General features: G+C 52.7%; 1 protein-coding gene across 3 annotated transcripts in view; it reads right to left on the reverse strand.

Annotated features, from left to right (window-relative positions):
• Window positions 1-587: 587 nt before the first annotated feature.
• Window positions 588-22,799, reverse strand: part of BCL9L (BCL9 like) — a 47,409-nt gene continuing 25,197 nt past the window's right edge. The window contains exons 2-8 of one of the 3 annotated variants that reach the window (XM_063178508.1): window positions 13,913-14,276; window positions 12,113-12,235; window positions 10,779-10,989; window positions 9,908-9,992; window positions 7,094-9,482; window positions 6,408-6,659; window positions 588-5,143 (exon numbers count right to left, since the gene is read on the reverse strand). In XM_063178508.1, coding sequence (XP_063034578.1) covers window positions 3,984-5,143; window positions 6,408-6,659; window positions 7,094-9,482; window positions 9,908-9,992; window positions 10,779-10,989; window positions 12,113-12,235; window positions 13,913-14,213 — 4,521 coding nt within the window. In that variant the 5' untranslated portion in view covers window positions 14,214-14,276 and the 3' untranslated portion in view covers window positions 588-3,983. Of the gene's footprint in view, window positions 5,144-6,398; window positions 6,660-7,093; window positions 9,483-9,907; window positions 9,993-10,778; window positions 10,990-12,112; window positions 12,236-13,912; window positions 14,277-22,799 lie in introns of those variants that run through there. The other 2 variants (XM_063178507.1, XM_063178509.1) reach the window with 2 other exon arrangements.

Raw genomic sequence — 22,799 nt, forward strand, 5'->3', positions numbered from 1 at the left:
CCAGTGGAGCTCTGCTCAGCCCCTATGCCATGGCAGCCAAGTGAGGCAGATGCACCCTGCCCACCCAGGCTACCAGGAAGGGGGATTGAGCCAAGGGGAGCTTCAAGGTGGCTTCTGCAGAAAGCAGGGAGATGATGCGTGGGAAGGCGATGTCACCACCATCCACAGCACAGCCGCTGCACCTCCAGTCCCGGACTGTGCTCTGCAAACAAGGCTCCAACAGACAAACCAGAGGAAACCCTGGTCTCTGATGAAGGCAACCCCAAAGATGGGAACACGAAGACCCTCACAACAGCACACTGCTCTGCGTTTCCTGCAGGGCAACCAAGTCTCCCAGGAGACAGAGCTGGGGTTCCAGCACAGCATCCTGCTACGCACACACAGTGATCACAGGGCCGTGGCAGGCAGTGGAGCATGCATGGGTGAGTGCAAGTAAGGGAACGCATGAATGAACGCGTGCCTGGGAGTGATGCAGAGAAGGGGCTCCCCCGATGCCCACACAAACCTTCCAGCACCTTGCAAACTCTCTCTCTCTGCTGCAGTCCAGTGGAAAATCATGTGGAAAAATACAGGCACAGGGTCAGGTCTTGAAATTTGTCTTTTTAATAAAAAGGCACCTATAAAACAGGTCAATACATTACAGGCAGCACAGATACCCAAAAACAAGCCTAAAAATTGTTTCAAATGAAAACCAATAAGATGTCTTCACATATTGTATTTATATATTTATATTTATATATATATTTATATAATGGTACAAAATGACTGGGGAAGTTTCTCCATGGGATGACAGAGAACAGGTCAGTCAACTTTACCTCAATGTGAAAGCTAATTCCAGATGTGTGATTATCCAACATACTGAAAGATGCAGATTCCTAGCATTTGCTTTTTTGGAGCTGGAAAAACATGGCAAAGTCATGGCTAAAAGATGGGCAAACCTTCTACTGCGATTAGGTGGAGTCAGTACACAGAACTCAAGGTGAGGAGCCGAGCAATAAACTACAAGACACAAGACTAGACACAGGTCACGGCAGCGGGCAACCAGCTGATGGCAAACCTTGCCTGAGTCTAACAAGGACTGGCTGTCACTGAGCCTCCAAAGGAACTCCTGCCACACCGCTGTTCACAGACATGGTTGGGAGCAGCGCCCAGGGCACAGGGGTGTTAGGCAGCATTTCTTCTTCCCATTGTTCAGCCATCACAGTGGTAGGGGTAGGGCTGGCTCCAGGGCAGTGAGATTTTGCAGAAGAGCACCAACTGCTGCTCCAGAGTCCTCAGCTCTGACCTAGCATCAGGATTCCTTCTATATCCAGGGCAGCTGAGTCAAAAGGCTTATTGGTCACTGAAGGACAGGTCTTCCTCCTGTTGCCAGGCAGAAACAGCATCACACTGCCATGTCCCTGTGAGCGCTCAGCACTAGTCTTCTGAGCACTGCACAGCATGTGCCACAAGCCTGCAGGCTCCTGCTGATACAGGGACAATGCGCTGCTGACACAGTGAGGACTTCTGTGTCGGGCTGCACAAAAGGGACAACAGGGAAAGTACAAACACATGGAGAGCTCAACCAGGCTAAAACAAAAGCTATCTACAGGCAGACAAAAAAACTTCCATATAGAAAATGGTATGGCTTCAAATTAGCCAAGACTTGCTGGTAGGTGATGAGCAAAGTTTGGAATTATAATTGGTATTTGGATGTTTCTGACAAGCTACCAGCAGCCAACAGCCTGAAGAGCAGCCAAGAGAAGCTACAGCCTTTCAGGCAAGTCAAGCTTAGAAAGAGCTACATCTGTTTGAGCCATGTCCTCCTGCCTGAAACACACACTGAAAGGACCAAGAATCCAACCAGCTAACAAGTCAGGTCCAAAGCCTGAGCTGAAGATTATTCTTCTGCTCTGTCTCAGCAGGAGCAGAGAACTTCTCATGATTGTTCCTGTTTAACCACTTCAATCCATGTTACTTGCTCACACTGTATACAACAAACCTCTACAAAGCAGGAGACTAGAGCAGGATCCTTCCTCAGATCCAAACCCATGCTTCTCACCCACCACTACAAAATGCCCCAAAGCTTCAGTGTATTCTTAACTGGACTTTATGATTCCATTTTCTCACAGACTGGATCAAGACAACTGCTGGGCTGACATTTCAGCACCCATCAGGCTTTCCAAACAACTTGCAACCTGATAAAAAGCGTTGCTGTTCACTCACTACTTGGCAATCTCCCTTTCCAAAGCCCTCTCCTCCTGGCAACAGCAAGTTGCGAAAGATGAGCTCTGTTATAAGAGAGGTAGTGTGTTAAGCCTGGCTCTGCAGAGATAATCCTCCAATTGTGTGCCCCAGGTTCACCACTGGATACTGGAATTGCAGGTCCTCACAGAGGTCCAGAGATACTGTGATGTGTGCAGAAACGTGCATGCATCATGACACATTCCCCTCTGTGAAAAAACATGAGAGCTGCATGCAGGAAGACCTTATGGAGTACAGGATGGAGAGGGTGGAGTGCATCCAGAAAAGCCAGAGTTGTCCAAATGGCATGCTTTTGCCAGCCTAGGAATGAGAGATTGCAACTCAACTTGGCCTCTTCCGTCTGAAGCATAGGACGGCCATGCTGCTGACACTGAACGCTGAGGTAGAGTATTGCACTCAAGGACAGGTCCTCTTCAAGAGCTGGACCTCTCCTGTGCCACAGGGCAGGGCTGCTGCCAGTAGCTCAGGTTATCATGGAGTGAAGACTGCCTGCTAAACTCTACAGATGAAGGACTGACAAGCACAAGGAAAACCTGGGAAAGCATTCAATGGCAGGGAAGCAGGACACAGTGGTGAAGGGTAATAGACTGGTGTAGGAAGGCTGCAGAAGATCAGGGTTCCCAGCTAGCCTCTCCTGGAAGCACTGGAATGCATCACCTTGCTCACCTCAAAGCCCATCTGTCCCTACCCACCATAACATCTTGCCTACAGGGGACATAGCATGAAGGGAAGAGAAGGGACTAGAGGTGACAGAGCTGATCAAGACCTTCAGGTCCAGCACATTACCATCTGTGAAGCCCAGATTCTTCACGCTTCTCCAGCTGAAGGGCCAGCATCCTTCCCATCCCAAACACAGCAGCTTCTCCAGAGAGCAGCAACAGCTGCATCCTCTAAAACTGTGGCCTCTGCCCTGCCAGATGATCACCGCTCCAGCAGCATTTCACTGGGGCTAGAGCTTGGCGGCCTCCCCCGGCCCAATGGTCCTTGGTCAGTGGTTGTGTTGGTGTACTCAGCATAGTATCCATGGGACCTGAGATCTGCATGACACTGCACCACCCCTTCTCCACACACATGCAAAACCATTCAGATTTGTGAATAACACAGGTCTGACAGAGTCACTCTACAAGGGGATCTCTCAACACCCTGTGCACCCTGGGGATCCTCCTGCCTCCTCCACGGAGAGATTTCAATCCTTGTACACTGTTGCCTTTAGCATGTTCTTTTCTTTCTGTTTTTTAAAACATGTTTTGAGGCTTCTATTAAAACACAGAAATACAGGACAATTAAAAACCAGCACAAATTTTGCCTTTCCCAGCAACCTATTTACAGCTAGTTCCAAAAACCCTCTTGCACATTTTGGTTGTTTAAAAAGGAAGGACAAAAAAAAGAGAGAGGAAAAAAGGGCAAAAAAAACACTAGACGGAGGAAAACCATAAGTGAAAACTTTACAAACTGCCACAAGGTCTGGATGTCCCTGGTTGCCACTCAGGGTTCAAAGTAACAGCCCCACTCCCAGCCTCTTCACCCTCCCCTTCCCCAAAAAAGAAAGGAAAAAGAAACCCAATTCACATCAAGTTTACTGCACATCTGGTTTGCTGTGTAGAGGCAAATCCGATATGAAAAGCATCCCACGTGGTGTCCTTCATTGGCATTGGCCCCCAACCCGCCCCCAGAGAAAGGTTTAAAAATGTTTGTAGGCGCAGCCCCATCCCTGCCCCAGCCCTGAGGGCCAGTCAGGGTTAAAAAGGCAAGTTCGCCATGTTCCCAGGCCCAGGGATATAACTCATCTGGCTGTCCAGGGAGACACTCCTCTGCCTCATCTGGTGTGTGACCATGAGGTTCTGCTGAGGCGGGGGGCCCATGAGAGAGCCCTGAGGTGACATCATATGTCCTGTCTGAGCATACATCTCCCCTGACACAGACATGCTTCTCTGCTTGGCCTGCATCAGCATGAAATTCTGCTGGGCCATCAGGCTCTGCTGCGGAGACATCATGCCCTGGTGCATGCTATTGCCCATCATGCCTTGCTGGGGCGGTATGCCTGTCCTGCCCAGCATGGGCACTTGTCCAGGATGGCACAAGGGCATGCTGAGTCCCCTCTGCACGCCCTGCTGCCCGGGGAGGCTGGGAGCATTCATACCTGGACGCACGGGGGGCTGCTCAGCCATCATGTTCTGCAGGTTCATGAGGTGGAGGTTGGAAGGCTGAGATTTGGGTGCCTGGCTGTCGCTCTTGGGGAAATACTGCAAGGTGCTGCTTGGCTTCTCTGATGGGATGATCCTGGACAGGTCAAACTCCGGGATCCCCGTGGGCGTGGGGCGGATGACCTCGCTGAGCTCGGGGTCGTTCAGCACCGACGCCACCCCAGGAAGCACGGGCGGGTAGGGATCACCAATCCGAGGAGGGATGTTCTTGCCCATCATGTGCTGCTGAGGGGGCATCTGGCCAGGCTGCTGGGAGGGAAGGTCCTCAGGTGGCAAGGGCATCCCTGGCGGGTAATGCTGCTGCATCCCAGGGCCACCTCCTGCACTGGGGGCCATGGGCATGCCTCCGGCAGGAGATGGCATGGCATTGTGGGGCTGCTGCATGCGGGGGAACACGAGCTGGTTGGAAGGAATCATCTGTGAACTGTTGGGCACAGGGCCACACTGCTGGTTCAATGAATCCTGGGGACCCGGGGGCAGCATCATGGGGTTCTGGGGGGGCACGCCCGCCCCTGGCCCACTTGGATGCATAGGAATGTTGGAGCCCAGAGGGTTTGGGGAGGACATCACAGAGGTGGGGGGTGGTTCGTGGGAAAGGGGCTGCTGACCAGGTAGGTTCATTCCCATGGGGCTCTGAGCGGATCCAGGCCCCACAGAGTTCAAGTGCAGTTGATTTGGCTGATTCCCCGTCACGCCTAAGGACAGGAAAAAGAGAGAAGAGTTAACCCCTCCTACAGACCTTTCAGGGCTGTAAAATCCACATCCTGAGAGCCTGCAAAGCAGTCCTGCTCAGAATGCCCTGAGCATGGAGCATGATGCTCAGAAAGCAGCCCCAAGATGGGCTTACAAAGCACCAACATGAGGAAGAACCGTCTCCAACTCCAGCTCCTCAACCCCACAAGCACCAGAGGGCTCTTCCAGCTTCATCCAGTCCCATGCCAGATTTGTAATTTCTTACATTCCCCTGATTTTAGAGTCCTGACTGGCTCCGTGTGTGCCTTACATCATGGTCTCATCAGGGCTCTCAGCTACCTGAAAGGCAGCAAGGAGTGACCCTTCACCCCTGCCTGCCACAGGGTTTGCCACCCAGCAAGCTCCAGTGACCACACAACCTCGGGTGCTAAGGAGGAAAAAAGCAGAAGAGTCAGTGGCCCGGCACAGGTGCTGTCTGGGCGGGAAAGTCTGTGCCCATCAGAAAAGCAGAGCAGCCATCAATGCTTGTGGAGGCAGCCAATGCATTTGCATGCCTTGCGGTCAACCTAAGTGACTGCTCAGCAGTGAAAGAGTCAAAAAGTTGATTTTTCATTTCCAAAACCGACAAAAATATTTATCAGACGGCTTTAGACCCCTAAATCAAGTGGTAGAGCATGTTGGAATTCCCCTTTGAGCTGGTCACCACGTGACCAAAAACACTCATTTGCCTAAATGTCCTCACCAGTGCCACCAGTTAGTGGAGCGTATCTGGCCTACTGAAATCACAACTGTGCTACAACACAGCCTTGCCTGTGCAGGCACTTGGGCTCCACTCAAAACACCAGATTCCCAAGCCCCATTCAGAGCATCCCTGTCCCACTGCACAGGAACACAAGGGCTCTAAGCAGGAGACCTCTGCCTGCAAGTTCTGAACCTGACAAAACTCCGGGAGCCATGAAAACTCGGGCCAAATACATCTCCATGGTAAAGGTAAAAAACTTCCAGGTCTTGTGGAAGGAGGACTCCTCAAGCCAGACCAGCTCACATCCTTCCACCCAAGCCAAAAGCTGATGGACAGGCTGGGCAGAGGGCAGGGAATTGCACAGACTGTTACAAACAAGGGGAAATTTATGCTATGTGACATGGCAGTCATGGGGAGATCAGAGTTCCTAATACTTTCTCCACCCGCTGCCTCAGGTTCACTGGCAGCCACAAGACAGTCTGACCCCTTGCAAGCCCACCTCCAGAAGTAGATACCTGACATACTTCCAGGTGGGAGCATAGGCCTGTCTGGCAGCAGCTCATCATCAGAGGTGGCGATGGTTTTGATGGCATTGTGGTACAGTGGTGTGGAGCTGGGCATGGCATACTTGGACATCTGGGACATCATCAGTGAGAGGGGGTTCTGGGAAGGGGATGGATCTGGAGAGGAAGTAAAAGGCATGTTTGGATTGATGGTGCTAGAGGTGTTGCTGGCTGGTGCAGAAGAGCTGCTCCGAGGCCCAGAAGGGAGAGAACCTGCAAGAATGAGAGAGATGAACTTAGTATGGTCCACATGCAATGGCTTGCTCCCACCAAAGAGCAACCCTGGCCTCTGGCCACTATGACCAGAGGAGGCTGCAAAGCACAGAGCTGGCACAGTGCCGCACTCTCTGGACTCTGAGAAGGCTCATGCAGAGACCCTGCTCCAGAGCAGTGACAGACTTCCACTGAAACCTGCCCCTGACTGCCCAGCACAGACACAGCATTTGCTGCATGTGTCACAGATCTACCTGAAAAGGCCCTGTTTGGACTCCTGGGAAAACATACTTGCTCTGCGAGATGTAAAGCCAGGCACAGGAACACATGTCTTCCTGTTCCAGAGAGAGCTTGTGGGCTGGAGAGAAACCCTGTCCACGCACTCATCAAAACTAAGCACAGACATGCACTCGCATACAAGACACCCAGCATACCCTGCTCCAGAGCTCCGATGGAAGCAGATGAGTTCATGTTGAGAGTCTGCTTGCTCTGGTTGACTCCTGGGCTGGGCATGGTGGCTTTGGGAGATGGCACCCAACCAGGGGAAGAAACAGCCATAGAAGGGGACTTCAGGCGGCTTGGTGAGCCAGTTGGAGACCGGACGTTGAGGGAAGAAATCACCTGGGGGGACTTGAGGGGTCCAGACTGGTTTGAAGGTGGCATGCTGATCATCTGCGAGGGTGTCTGTGGGGACTTGAGACTGGCAGATGGGGAGGTGACCAGTGGCGAATGCACCTGGCTAAGTGTGGGAGACTTGAGGTGACCCATACTGGGGGAATTCATCTGGTTGATGTTGATGGTGAGGTCAGAGGGCCGGCGGCCCAGCCCCCGGGAAGGTGCTGGGTGCATGTTGGCCAGGTTTCCCCCTGGTGTGGGAGTGGGATTGGAGACTGGAGGCAGAGGAATGTGGCTGAGTCTGGTGGTGCCACTGATGCTCCCAACAGGCATGGTGCCCTGCTCAGGGCTAAACATGTCTGAGCCACTGCCCATCTCCTGGGGCAGGTTGGGATAAGACCCTTGTGCTGTCGAGAAGCCTTGCTGTCCTTGGTTGGGGAACTGTGAGGGAATCATCATTTTCTGGGGTCCCGTTAGTATTGCACTGCCATTGCCATTCTGAGCCCTAACCCTGGCCAGCTCCTCAGGGTTCATGCCCTGGTGGGTCATCATTTCAGGGCCCCTCATCTTCTGGGACATCATCATCTGCTGCTGTGGGGTCATCTGGACATTGAGGTTCATGTTCATGTTCATATTGACATTCATGTTCATGTTGAGGTTGCCAGGGCCCATGGGTGTGTCCATGTCCCGAAGGCCTGACTGACTCATAGGAGGGCTCAGCATCCCCCGAGTGCCTGCAAAATCCATTCCCATTGGGGCACTGCTCAGGGTCTCACTCGTTATCTGTCCAGCAAACATGGATGGATCCATCTGCCTGTGAGCCTGCATCATCCTCTCCATTTCCATGCCCTGGCTCATGGAGTTGTTGGATATCCCCACAGGCCTCTGCATTGCCACTGGGCGTTTCTCCATGAGCTGATGCCGCAGAATCTCCTCTCTTGCACGGGGATTCATAAACCTTTCTGGGTCTCCTTGCCCTGGTGGGTAGGGCAAGGTGCCTTGTGGAAAGTTCCCAGGGCCTCCCATAGGAGACATATCATCGCTCCATCCCATGCTGGGCCTGACTGGCCTCTGCATGGCATTCATGGGCCCAAGAGCATCCAAGGGCATGTTCTGCATCCCTCCAAAGCCAGAGACTCTCTGCATTTGATTCCCAGGGAACCGTGGGCCAGGGAAGGGTGGCCCTCCCCGCAGCTGCAGAGGGTCCTGCACATCTATGGGTCCCCGCAGCTGGCTGCCCATCCCTGGTGGCCACTGCTCTCCAGGCTTGCTGTGGTAGGGTGGTGGAGGCCCACGCATCATCATGCTCCCCATCGACTGAGGGATCATGATCTCCTGCATGGGCCGGCCATGGATGCTGATCTGCTCCTCTTTCCGTCGCTTTTCCTCATAGTACTCTTCCTGCAACTTCCTCCAGGCCACTTGCTCTGGTGTCAGGCTGTCCTGGTTCAGCCGCTGCATCATCATGTTCATCTGCTGGCCCATGTCAGCGCCAGGGTGGTGAGGCACCTCATGTTCCAGGCTGGGCCCACCAAGGCTCTGGGTCTGGGAGATCATGGACTGCAGAGGCTCTTCATACTTCTTGATGGTGGCAGGGGGCGCGGGGGGCTGGGCAGGGGCAGCCTGTGGCTGAGGGGCAGTGCCCCCCTCACCTGCATTTTGGCTGGATTTGAGGAAGGGCTCGGCCTCCCCGCTGCGCAGCAGCAGACGCTCAATGTCTCTCAGGGTCTGCAGAGAACGCTCTCGGTGCTCCAGCTGCTCCTTTGAGAGCCCTTCTGAGTTCATGGTGTTCCTGGGGCCCAGGCCTGCCTGCCCATTCCCCGGCATCCCTGGGCCCTCTCCAAGGAGGCTGGAGCTGGGTGTGGCAGAGGAGTCCACTTGCCCAGGCTGCATGGTGCTGGCAGATGCAGTGGGCGTATTTGGATGGTTACTTCCAGGCTGGTTGTTGCTGCTATTGTTCCCCAAAGAGTTGGGAGTCAGATCTCTCCGGCCATCTTCACTTGTCCCTTCCTGAGGCAGGCTGCTGGATGCAGGCAAAGGTGTTTGACTGATGGCCTGAGGTGGTGGGGCTGGAGGCTGTGGTGGGGGAGGCTGTGGCTGCGGTTGACTTGCTTGAGGAGCCAGTGGCTGGGACTGTGGAGTATTGGCAGCAGGAGGGTTAATTGGAAGTGGCTCAGCAACGCCCAGCACTTTAGGAGCAGGTGGTGCCTGGCAGAGAAAAGGGGAAGAAACTTGAGCAGGGAAAGATCCTAGGAAGGTATTCTTCCCTGCACCCTGCAGGAGACCTCTCTGTCCCAAAATGAAGCCTCATGGCAGTTCACCTTCATTTCTTGCAGGAAAAAAATGTAGGTAACTACTACATGATCTAGGAACACACAAGCAGGTACGCTGCACACGTGGCTGTGGGGGAGCATGCCACGCCCCATCCCAAACTTGTCACAGCTGACAACAGCAAGGACTTGTGCCAAAGAGATTTTGCAGCAAAGCAGCTTCCCACCCCACTGAAATGGCATTCTGGCAACCCATTCTTTCACAGCTGAGCCAGGGGGTGGGGGAGAATGACCACATCAGACTGGAAGGGTAATAGTCATCAGCATGTGACAACAGGAGCGATTGCTTCACAGGTGGTATACCTGGTCTAGCTTTGCCCGCGGGACATTCTGTTGATGGTAGGCCAGAATGGAGTCAGCTCGGCCCTGCAGGACAGCTTCTGCAGCTCTGGGGAGAGAGCACAAATCACTTGAGAACAGGCACTGCGCCCCATCCTACCCATCCAAGGCCCCAGCTGCCACCTCCGTTCTTCAGTTCTACAGGAAGAAAGAAATCCCTAGAAGTAACCAAGAATGGGGAATGTTCTCAGAGTCCTCGGATATGTCCTGCACAGCCTCTAGTGAGGATCTCCAACAGATGATCACTTGCTGTTCAATTTCCCTCTTCCCACGTCCAGTGACAGGCTTTGCTTTGTGCCTGCTGCCCCCTAAGGTGGTTGTCACCAAGATGCATTGGAATCTCCCACACTGAACCTGTGATACAGCAGAGCTCTAAAACTAGGCTAGTTTTAACCTAGGCCAAACAGACTAAACTGACTTCTAAGACTCTGTGGCTAAGACAACGCAGGACAGAAGAGAGGAGTTGTGTGGAGAATACCATGTGTTACATTACACTCCCTGTCACACCCACCCCTTAGATACTTTCAAATCAGACCAGCAGCCCACACTGCTTTGGGAGAATCATTTTGTTGGATGCGACAAAATGGGCTCTGAGTGAAACAGAGTGCAGAGCGAGGCCTCACTGGTAGGAAGTGGGCATTTAAGTTCCAGTTTGTCCACCTGCAACAACTACCAGCATCCCTCACAAACCCCAGAGGTTTCCCACTCTGTGCAAGCAGAGAGACACAGATTTCTCCAGCTCTCTTGTGCATGCGGCAGGCAGGTGTGACAAGGCCGGCCAGGTGTGGCAAGGCCAGCCAATACCAGTGGAGGAGGTGTGGGGTTTACCGCTTACGTGTTAGCAAGCTGCGTTGTAAAGACGTAAACAAACTGTGAAGGCTGCTTCCCTGTTCCGCCGCCTCCGCCTCCTGAAGCCTCTGCCCGCAAGGCAGGGGCAGCACCATGGGGCACGCCGGAAGCGCTGCTCTCGCTCAGGTTAGGCAGCGGGTTGGACCCTGGGCCAAGCTGTGGGGCCGTGGACATCGCAGGATCTGCTACATTACAGCCTGGGGAGCAGAGAAGAGGAGCTGCCGGGCGCTGCTGCGGGGCCGCCAGCAGGCGGCAGCACCGGCCCGCCCGGCCGGGGCCGCTGGCAGTCGTCAGCCGTTATTAAGTAGGATCCGTAATTAATATTAGTAAGCGCTGCAATTACCAGAGGCATGCCTTGCCTTCCTCTACCTTAACCCAGCTGGCTCCCTGCTCCCCTCCAGCTGCCTCTCCCCATCGCAGCAGCCTCTGCAGCCCGACCCTGCCACCGCAGCATTCACACAGGAGACATCGCCGGGAACTCGGTGCGGGGACACGGGCGGTGCCTCGCTGCCAGCCCCTGCCCTTGGGCAGCCCCACCGTGACGCATTCCCGCCAGGCAGATCTGGGGGCAGGCTGACCCTTCAGCACTATCCCTTCCCGCGCAGGCTGCTCAGGCTGCGGACTGTGCCGAGAAGTGCAAGTGGATGTTCCAGAGACAATGGCAACAATGCACTGGCAGGCACAGAGGCCACTCTCTTCTTGCTTTTCTACACGTTCATGTTCTCAGATAACAGATCCCACAGGACCTTGCCCCATCTCTCAGATATTCTCCCTGTTACAGTTTGAAAGCAAAGTGAATTGTAGATACAAAATGTCAAAGAATGCTGGTGCTTTTGGAAAACAGAGGAGACCTACAGCTCATTGTCCCAAAAAGAGCACATCTCAGACCAGCTCAGCTCTGCCTGAACCACTGTCAAGACCCCAAGAGCCTCTTTACACTGAGCTGTCTTTACAACACAGCTGCAGAGAGAAAGGTGAGTGGCTTGGCAGAGATGCAGCTGCTGCAACAAGAGCAATGCACATTGCACTCTGGCTGCCACTATGACCAGGGTAGTGTGGCCAGAGCAACGTACAGCAGGGACATTCAACCTCAACACTTTTCCCTCCAGCATGTCTGTAGCATCTCCACCAAACAGGTCCAAGGCCTCACTGCATGGCAAACATTCTCACAGCACAATGATCACCAACTGCAATGGGCCCCACAACACTCGGCTAAGTGAGCACATACAGGCAAAGCTAGCGTCATCAGCCCTCCTGATGAGCTGTAGGAAGGACCTGGCTTTATTCAAGCTTCAGAGCGGTAAGGAGGCAGTGACTCACTGTGTGCACTGCTGATGGGTTTGTCGTCTTCCTCGCTGTCCGGCCCAGAGCACCATTCATCGCCACTGTATGGCTGCTTCCTTTCCAGCACACACCGTCGCTTACTGCGGGGAGCCACCTCACCTGCAAAGGGACAGGGCCAGCAGAGGTGCTTAAGGGGCTGAAAGGCTGGGGTCCTGCCCAGCTGGGTGCTGCGTGCTGGCAGTACCAACCCAACCAGGATGCACTGAGCAGTAAGCCTTAAGCTAACAGCTGCCCAACACTGGTTAAAAACCTGAAGCATCTGCTCAGTCTGGGCTCCTTGTCTTAGCAGCCAGATCGAGTGAGGCTTCCCTGTGAGAGTCAAAGGTTCAGAATGAGATGTATTTCTTACCACCTGAAAGGAATCTATGCACATAGGATGTGTCTACCTGCAGTTCCAAACTAGAGAGCTTTGGACATTAACCATAAATTTAAAGGGTCTGTGATTCAGCAATTTAAGGAGGGGAGGGCACATTCACATTCTTTGTAGGAACAAGAGACAGACTCTGCCCTTTGTCGACACCAATCAGGCAAGGGCCTTCATGCTCTCTTATAAACTTGTATGCTCCCTCCACTTGTCCACCCTCTCAGATGGGACTGATGCAGCTCAGAGAGGAAGTGGCTTGCCTAAAGGCACTTAGGAACTTGGGGAGAACAATCAGACACAGGATTAATAACTTCCAGTCCTGTGCTTTAACTAATGAAACATTGTCTGGCCTTACTTTTTTCACATTGTCTTTTTTACATCATGACCATATTCACATGATCTGTCAGTGTATTAGGAACACAGGAGATTCAGGCATTTCTGATCAGGCCATTTAAATAATTTCCCTGTGGAAGTGTGGTTACAAGACAGCTCTGGGATAAAACTGCAAATGCTTATGATCAGTAGTGTATGGTTACCCCTGTAACACTATGAGGAGAAAGCCCTCCCAGTGCCAGGAAATTCATTCAGGTATATTCTACCTGTTGTTCCATGGCACAGCTCTGGCCTAAGGCAGTCAGGCAACATGACTTTGACTGTGAAAACAAATCCGTAGGGGCACAAGCCAGAACTGCAGCTCTGCGTCTGCAGACTGGGTGTGAGTCTTGGTTGGAACCAAGGGCACAACCAGAATTTCTCCCCCTACAACCGTCTGTGAGATGCTCAAGTATCCCACACAGCCACTGAGCACAGAGCTTGATGGAATGCAAGAGGTTAGAGGGAAGGCTGCTGAGGACAGGGTAGGCAAAGGGTTTAGAAGCACTGACTCAGCCCTTTTCCAGAAGCCACATGCTGTAACACAAGAGTTTTCCATTGCTGATGAAACCACAGAACTGTTCAGACTGTGACCCTTGCAGCAGTTCCTTGCTAACCATGACTGAGTCTTTGGGCAGCTGCAACACCACTAAGCAGCTCTATACCAACAAGAAGAAGATAGAAAACAACTCAGTCTCAAGTTAAAAGTTTGCACATTGCACATGCAGGGGCATTTGGTGTTGTTTCAGTGAACTGTGCTGTTGCTTAGATGGCCTCAGTAGCCTGTGAAAACCAGTGCCAGATTCTGGGTGTAACAAATGGTTTAGGGAATGAAATGCAAAGCAAATGAGAATTCAGCCATTCTAGTTCAAAAACTGCAGATGTGACAAGCAGTGATGCAAAGTCACACAGGCAGCCAGGACAAGCCTGAACAGAAGACACAGCACAGAAACCAAAGATGCTCCCATCCCAAGTCCTGCCAGGATGTTTGTAGCAACTGAGAGGAGGACATGCTGAGGCAAGGTCTAGGAGGGCATTACCTTTTGATTCTGTGTCCTGTGATGGGGTGCTGGCTTCTCGCTGTTCTCCGGAGTCCACCGAGATGCTTCGTTCCCGCTTCACCTTGCCCTTCAAGGAGCTGAAGTTTGGGACAGTGTTCTGGCTGTTTTTCAGTCCAGAGTTGCCAGGGGAAATCTGAGTGGCCTTGCTGCCATGGCTGCCTGCCCCCACACCCTTTGAGCCCAAGTTGCAGGTGGGTGCTTGGCTCACATTGTGGTGCTGGGCCAGGGCACTGCTGCTGCCTGCCTTGCCATGGCTGGGCAGTTTGTTGTCAGGGTGCATTGGCTTGGCTAAAGCTTCCCACAGTGCCAGTGGAGGGAGCTCACAGGCCCTTCAATCAGAAATCTGCAAGAGAAAAGAGCAGAAAGTCAGCACGGTGCCCCTCACACGGGTGCAGCTGCTGGGGGCACAGCACACGACCAGTGCACTGGGGCTGTTACTTGGTCACAGGGCCAGACAAAGTCCATGGCAAGGCACAACCCAGAGCTGCTCATGCTGGGAATTAGCCCTGGCCCCTTTGAGCAAAAAATCCTGCTCTGCAGTTACTCACTCACATCATGACAAGCTGTAAACTCTCACCCAGGCATGGCAGACTTGCCAGTACTTCAAGAAACAGCCACAGACATAAGAGCCCTCATTTCAAAGGCCAAGATGAGAAATGGGTGCTCCATGCCAGCCTGGCCCTTTGGAGAGTAGAAGGATGCACAGAGCTATTTTGCAGGTGTTCCCAAAGACACCTTTGTGACCCTAGAGAGAAATTGAGTGCCCTACTGTTTTCAGCAATCCCCTTTGCTGATAAATAAGTTTCCTCTGTGCTGCAAAACACACAGAAGACAGCTAGACAACTGAGCAGACAGTCTTGACACAAGCTTATAAAGGGAAAACTGGGACAGAGCAGGGGACAAAGGTTGAGGCAACTGAGAAGGAGGCAGAGAAGGGTTCCAAGGCAAGGACAGAGCCAGGAAGTGCAGGCACTCATCAGACAAGGTCTGCTTCTCCCTGGGGCCAGAGGGACAGTTCCAGCTCCTGCTTTAAGGCTCTGGGTGTCCACTTTAGCAGGAGCTTCCAGACCAGCAGAATGATGCAATGTGCCACATACCTGGATGATGCTTTCCTGCTCAAAACCCAGCTTAGCTACCTGAATAGTCCCGCAGCCTGAGGCAGAGTTTGGCAGAGAAGAGGAGGTTAGGGCAGAACACAAAAGTTTCTGGGCTGAAGGACATGCATGCAGCTAAGCAATGCTGCAGCAGCCCTCCTTGCAGGATCTAGTTGCCTTGGCAGAGTCTCATGCTCACACCTGGAATATTCCCCTTGGAACTCTGCACAGGCACTAGAGATGACTGGGATGCAGCTCTGTATCACACTGTGTGTTCTGGAAGGCCACCACAAACCCTTGGTCCAACACACAACCCTAATCCTGTCACAGTAGTTTTTACTTCTTGAGGAAGCAGGAGGGAAGGAGAGTAAACCACATGTTCATGGAAGCTGAGGTATGCCTCTGTTTGCTCACATCTGCTATATGCTTTGCATGACACCCCAACAATGCACCCGAGAAGCTTCCCTGTGCACAGGCTGAGAAACTTCCCACCACACAAGGAAGGGGGTTGCTGTGGTCTGCTCTTCCCATTTGGACCATGCAGGCCAGATGCTGTGCACAGATTTCTTCTGCCACCCAGGCACAGGAAGCACCAGCTCCAGACCAAACCCTAGGTGTATAGATATAACCGCAAGAGCTCAGCAGCACTACACATGCTGCTCCTGGCTTGGTAAAGGTGAGCCTGGAGACGCCACTAGCAAAAGCCAAGTGCTTGCTGTGCCAGGGCAAATCACTGCACCTTTGCAAAGAAAGCAGAGTGAAGCACATTTGGCAGATCCATAATCCGCAAAAGATTGCCATCGCCACAAGGCACAGGCTGCAGCCCATCAGGCACTGTGAGGGAGTCCTGTGCTTGCAGAAAGGGTCTCCTCAGCACCTGGCTCCCTGCAAGCTGAGCCAGGGGCTGATGGCATGCTATGCAAACATGTGGCACAGCTCAACCAAGCATTCTTCCTTAGTTATGCATAGCTTGGCCTATCACTGCTTCCCAGCTAGGAGTTGTTAGTTGCTCCCTTCTCCTCCACCTCCGCCCCACACACCTCGGTGAGGGCTCTGCTCTAGCCAGGAGGAAGAGCTACGGCACTGATTAATTTTCACAGCACATAAGGGAGTTGCTAGCCCTTTAAGTGTCAGCCAGTCTCGCTTGCTCGCTCTTGTTCTCCAGAGACCTATTAATAGCAGTTGGAAAGATCACATCACTCTCTGGATATTTATACCCCTCATTCCACACCAGGAGAGATTTATGTCAGAGCTGCTTTCCCAGTGCCTGCCCAATTGCTCTGTCAAACCTCTTGCAGGGGGAGGGGAGCTGAGCGGGGAAGGAGACACAGAGAGGGCAAGCAGGGAGGAGGAGAAGGTCCATATGGCACAAGCTGCAGCATTAAGCACACATGCTGCCTGCAGTCGCTGGCTGGCCAGCCACAGGGAGCCTTCAGCCCCACTGGAAGAGGCTGCTGCCAGACAGCATTCCAGAAAGCAAGCCCTGCAGCAGCTCCTGCTGCTGGTGGCCCAGAGGCCCTCCCCCACCTCTGCTTTGCTGCACTCACAATCCCTGCAACACTCTGCACTACAGTCCTGAGGGTCACAAAGCCACTGATGATGGCATTGTGTGGCTGCACCCGCTGAGGACGTGCTTCCATTTCAACAGAAGCTTGGGAGATCCAGGTCTGCCTGTGGCACATCTGCACAGGCATGATATTGCGTTTGTAACAGATCCCAAAATGCTTCACTGAAAATGTGACTGCTCAGCAGCACTGCAGCACACCCCTAGCAAAGCCCAGCACGGTGAATACTTCAGGGAGGGAGGAAGAAGTCTGGGGCCCTGAAAAGCCGACACCTGCAGAGTCCAGAGATACACCTCCTGTCCCCCTGGTTCTCAGGTGAGACTGCACGGAACAACACACCTCGATCCCGAAGGACCTGGTAGTTGCCATGATAAAACATTCAGGCACTGCCTGCAGTGTGGATGAGCCTCATCAGCTGTGAGGTTCCTCCAGAACATAACATTTGGGGGGCACCTACCTACTTTCTTTATTTTGGATTAGGCTGCTGCTCCAGGCAAGTCATTCAAAACCTTGCCTGAAGCAGGATGGAAAGCTACCCTGGGCTGACAGAGGGACCTGGCTAAACTTTGGAAAACCTTCCTCTTCTAGTGACCACTCAGAGGGATAACACTTGCCTCACAATTCCTAATGGGACAAATGCCAGAAGCAGCTGCCTGAAGATTGTGCTCTGCTTTCAGGAGTAGCAACAGCTGGATTCTGTTGCAGATGGATAGCAGGGATCCGCCTCAGCCTCTTATCTGTCTGGCCACAGCATAACAACAGGCATCTCGACTGCTGTAAGCTCCTTCCCCACACCCTGAGACTCAAACTAGATTTGAGCAGGCGTGCCATACATCTGGGCCACAGGAGATAACTAACTAGAAAGTAGATACAGTGACACCAGCAGACAAACAATTCAAAACATCTTGAGAAGAACATGACAAAAAGAAGACTGCACAGAAATCTGTCCTTCTCGGCAATTTAGCAACACACCCACTCCATCCTAGTAGTTTTTAAAACAATAGCAAACTTAATTCCCAGTCCTGGTTTCTGCCCCTGGCTACCACCAATCTGAAGCAAGATGCCTGGGTTTTGGGTGCCTTGATTCCACCATCATTACACAGGGGGACAACCCAGCCAACCTCATGCAGGGAGGGAGGCTTTCAAGGCACAGCAAGTATCTGTTGAACAAAGGGCTACATCCAAATGCAGACAGTGTTTGCACCTGAAAAGTCACAGCTTTAATCAAAGTCTGGGACCTTAGTAGACAAGAAATCTTGAAACAAAACAACATAAACTGCTTTCAGGAAGTCTTCTCTAGTACAGTGTGAACAGCAGCAGAGGGAGAGGAGTAAGCTCTGGCAGGAGAGACTGGGCTGACATATTTGCAATCTGAGAATTGCTAGTTGACAGTTGAAGAAACCTGAATCCTCCCCCCCCCCCATTCCCAGAAGACTTTTTCTGGTGAATCATGCTCCTGCTCTCTCCACAGGACGATAACGTGGATTCCCAACACAGCTGCAAAGATGAGGAGCCCATCTCTGCCCCCAGCCTTGCAGCTTCCACATCTGGGAGTTGGCTGGCATTGCTGCTGTATTATCCCTCTTGGGAGAAGGCACAAGAGAGGAAGCCAGGACAGCAGAGCCACGATGATTCAAAAAAGAAGGTGCTTCACCACACCTCCCTCCCATCAGAGGCTGGGAAAAGCTCTTGTGAAACTCAGAAGACTACCCAGCTGAGCACACATAGTGGATACCAGAATCCACTGAGCTGTGCTGTGTGTTCCACAGCTCACAAAACCCAACATTCAAAACAGGTTATGACACGGTGATGCAACACACAAAGTCATCAAACCCTTCTCTGCCAGCCTGTCCAGGAAGTAACAAAACCAGATTACTATTGCAAACACCCTCTAAGTACATAACCTATGCTGATAACCACCCAATCACTCACTACAAGATGCAGTCTTGACCAATCCAATCCAAATCCCGTGGACACCACCACAAACTCATGCTGAACACCTTGGCTTTGGAAATGAGAGGTCCTAAGCAAGCTGAAGGGTTTCTTGAAGAAAGACATTATGCAGAGAACAGCAGGAGAGACTCCAGAAACCCACTGCTCCTTCGTGACATACTGTGCACTCCAAATCTGGATGAGATCCCCAGCACATGACCCAACATCTAGATCCTAGATTACCAGTCCTCCCAGGGTTAACAGCAGAAGGGGTTGAACACCTCAAAAAAATATCATACTACATCAGTAAAGTCAGTGTATTTCATGAAGGGAAAGACTACGACAAACTTTCCAGAAGTGAGATTTCTGACGTATGAGACCCTTGAATCATTTATGATTTGAGAGAAGACCAGAATCAGAAACTTGAGCTTTCCCATGCAAAAATCATTGTTTCAAAACAATAATTTTCACAAAACCATTCAACAGGTTTCGAGTCTGTTTCAGTGAGAAACAACCCCCCCAAAACCAGCAGTGAAACAGCATTGCTGTCAGCCAGCCAGCTCCAGCCAAGAGTCAGGTGGGTTCCAACACCCAGATGAGCCTGAAAGCGACCCGAGCCCAACAAGCTGCAAGACAGTCCAAGACAATGCGCTCCACAGCAGCCAGTGACTGCAGGAGCATCCCCCGGCCCCAGCAGGGCAACACCTGCCCAAGAGTGCTCATCACCAGCAACAACAGCTTCAACTCAGGCTGCTGCTGCTAAAGGCACTCTCATTTAAGCTTTGCTTTGGCCAGAGAGACTCAGACACTTGAAGACAGGGAGTTCTACCAGGCAACTCTGCTGACAAGGGTCATCTGTTTTGAATGTGTCACGAAATTATCTCACCCTTATATTATCAGACTGATAAAGTAGAGAAGCCCTTTTTCACTCATATTTATTTCTTGGATCCTTCTCATGCCCTTTTAAATGGCAGAAAAGGTGGTGCTCTCGACAGGTGTATGGGAGGGTTCTACCTACAAGACCTGCAGAGAGAACTTAGTGCTCTTTGGAATCCTAGCAGTTCTTCAAGTCGTTTTGGCAGGCCCTGCTGATCTCCTGTCACTTGGAGCTGTCTTGAGAAAGATGAATTTCTGTGGGGCTACTTGGCCACAAGTCTCAAAGGTCTTTAGTAGAACAAAACCTCACATTCATGTTCCCCTCCACCTGGAGACACATATCCCATGTAACGTGGCTGGAAGCTGAGGCTCAGAGAAAGCAAGGTGAATCAGGAATGCCATTTGCTTTCTGACCAGCACCCTACAACCTCTCTCCTGTAACAGCTTCAGCCCAACCAGGGTTAGAAGACCTCTTCTAGCCCTTACTTGTCCCCCTAGTTCAACAGTTTCTCCCACTCCTCTCCTCCTTACTGCAGCACCAGCCAGAGCCTGGTTTCCTATCCTGTGCTGAGGGAGTTTCCAGGTCTAACTCTAAATTTGCAGATCCTTCTAGCTTCCCAGTTCAACTAGTGTATTCCCTACAGAAACCCTGCACGTGCCAGACAGTCACATGTGGCTCCCTTGGGATGATAACAAGAATTGCCTGATACCATGGCTAGTGTGTCTTGCTAGGGATGGGTCAGCAAGAGACCTGCAGGGAGCTGCAGGTGCCCCACACGGAGGGCAGAACAGCCACCTGTATGCTGCAGCTTGGCAGACTGCAGTCCAGTAACAGAATCCAGTAGGTCAGGAAGCAAACACAGAAATCTCTTCCAAAGGTACTGCTGCTGCCCAGGGAGCTTCAATTTCCTCTGAGGCAGGATCTCATCCTGCAGTATATGAAATCTGGCCAGGAACACGGGCTACTGTGACAGCTGGACACTCCCACGCAGCCTTTGGCTGTGCTGGGATGCACTAAGACAAGCTCATCTGTATATGAATGGAGCGGTTTCCCTTCTGGCAGATAACACCACAGGCTGCTATGCAAGGCCACAACACAGACCTCCCTGGACATTTGCTACATGGGATGAAGAGACATCCTCAGGCCACTTCCACTGTGTTTGTGCACTGGGGTTACTGGGACTGGGCAAGTAATGCTAAAAAGCCTAGCTAGTGAGCTGTGCCCCACACTGCCTCTGCTCTCTTGAGCAGCAGGGCTCACAGCTGAGACCTTAAACCTACACCTTCTCCACAAGAATCACAAGGGAGACAAGTCTTGCTAACGTCACACATGTCAGGTAAATAGCTGATGTAGCTGAGCCTATGAGGACAGCCTTTCACCTGCATCTAGGATTTAGTAACTGCTTTAGGATCCTTTGGCAATAACAAAAGAAGTCTGCAATGCCAGTAGTGTTCAGGACCGGAACCCAGCAATGCCTGAACTTCCTGAGGAGCTTCCAAGCCTTAACGCAACAGTTTCTGCTCTTTTTTTTAATAAGAAAGTCTCTTTGCAGGGCTCTGTGACAGACTAGCCATGGTCAGCAGGCAGGGCCATCGCCCCGGCAGCCTTCTCTGCCCACCTGTCTCCACGCCAGAGACACGAGGGCTCCTGAGCACTGCAGGGTCTGTTGCCTACGGCCGGTCCAGCTTCATGCCGGCTGTCCAAAGCTCCACATGTTCTGGGTGCCCCGGCTCTGGGCCCGAGGCGAGCCTATGGGACGAAACCACTAGGTGTCACCGTCAGCCAGGGCACGCAGAGCCTGGCCAGGGCCGAGCCCGGGCCAGCCAGCGGCGCTCCTGCCCGGGCCGGGGCACGGCGTGTGCCCCGCAGCCCAGGCTGCCTCAGCCCTCAGCCAGGGCCTCCGCACTGTGCTGGGGAGCAGAGCCATGCACCACATCCCTACGCTCTTTCACATTAAAGCTGCGTGCAGATGCCTGTTGTACACTGCAAGACAGGGCTGAACGTTCACCTTGCAGAAAATCTCCCTGAAACACTAGCTCTCCCTTTGAGCAAGCTCAGAACAATCTCCAGCCTGAAGAACGGCACAGTCCTTGCAGGCAGGATCCCAGCAGGAAACCCTTGTGGCAAGGACTCCCCTCCCACCTCTCTCAGTGCCATGCAGCCTGCTGTACCACCAGCAGTGCAACAAGTTTGTTTGCCTTTGAGGAGAGAGAGCTGGGAAAGAGCTGGACTCTTCCTATGCCCAATCCTGGAACTACATACAACATACAAAAGATACACCTGGACAAAAGGAATAGGTTTGGAACAACTGCAGGCCTGCAAATTGCCTGGATTGCAGCACCATGTCTGTGCAATTGGGCACACACGTGTGTGTACCCCAGCACAGCTGGGGAGGGGGCGCTGACCGAGGAAGGCGGGAAGGAGGGGAAGCAGGGTGGCTGCCCCAGCTCCTTGCCCCCACGCTGCCCCCTGCCAGCCCGGACTGTACAAGAGACGCAGTGAGCTGCTGAGCACTCCTCCGAGATTATAAATACCAGGCCCAGCAGCAGCAGCAAGTGCCGGGCTCTATAATTAAACCACGGCTGAGGTCACTTCCTTTTCCCAGCAGCTCCCTCCAGCCCCCACCCCCTTGCCTCGTATTTGCATGCCATCATGACTAAGGCACATCAGGGTGTAAGGTCACAGGGGAAGCAGCTATGCAAGTACCTCGCAGGAAATTCCACCCTGGGAAACCTTTCACCTTCCCCAGTGCAGAGAGGATCGGCACAGGCAGCTGATCCTGCAGCTGAGTGGTGGCAGCTGCCTGCAAGCAGTACTGGGACTACAGTGTTGGGCTGGAAAGGGAGGGAGAGACCTCGAGGAGAGGGGAGCCACTGCTCCCCATCTAGCTTTACCATCAGAGTCTGGGCTAGCACCGATCTGGAGAGGTTAACCCACTGTGCACCCCAAGACAGCAGCTGCTCTGCCTCCTCACCGTGCTTCACCTTTACCCCCTCCATACACAAAGCTGAAACTCCTCAGCTTCTGCCACTCAACAGGTGCAAAAAAGCAGCACGGCCTTCCCCACAGATCCAGTCCCGATTCTCAGGGGCTATTCTGCCCTTATGCAAACACTCATGCAACTCAGAGGAACTCCTCCAGAGACACAGTGATCTAACCCTGGCCAGGCCTCCAACCACCCAAAAGGAAACAGGCAAAAAGAACTGGGAATTGCCCCATCTCACTAACTGCATCCTTCGGGGAGGCAGTGAGCCCTCTGTGGCTGCAGATGTACAACCACAGATGGAGAAAGGCCCACAGGCAGCCTGCCCTGGGGCTCTTCCTCACCAGAGAAGAGACATCTTATTAACTTATGACTGGCCAAGTGGGCAAGGGCTTCTGACATTGCTCCAGCTCTG

This window comes from Melospiza melodia, chromosome 29, assembly GCF_035770615.1.
Source record: "Melospiza melodia melodia isolate bMelMel2 chromosome 29, bMelMel2.pri, whole genome shotgun sequence".
Lineage (NCBI taxonomy): Eukaryota > Metazoa > Chordata > Aves > Passeriformes > Passerellidae > Melospiza > Melospiza melodia.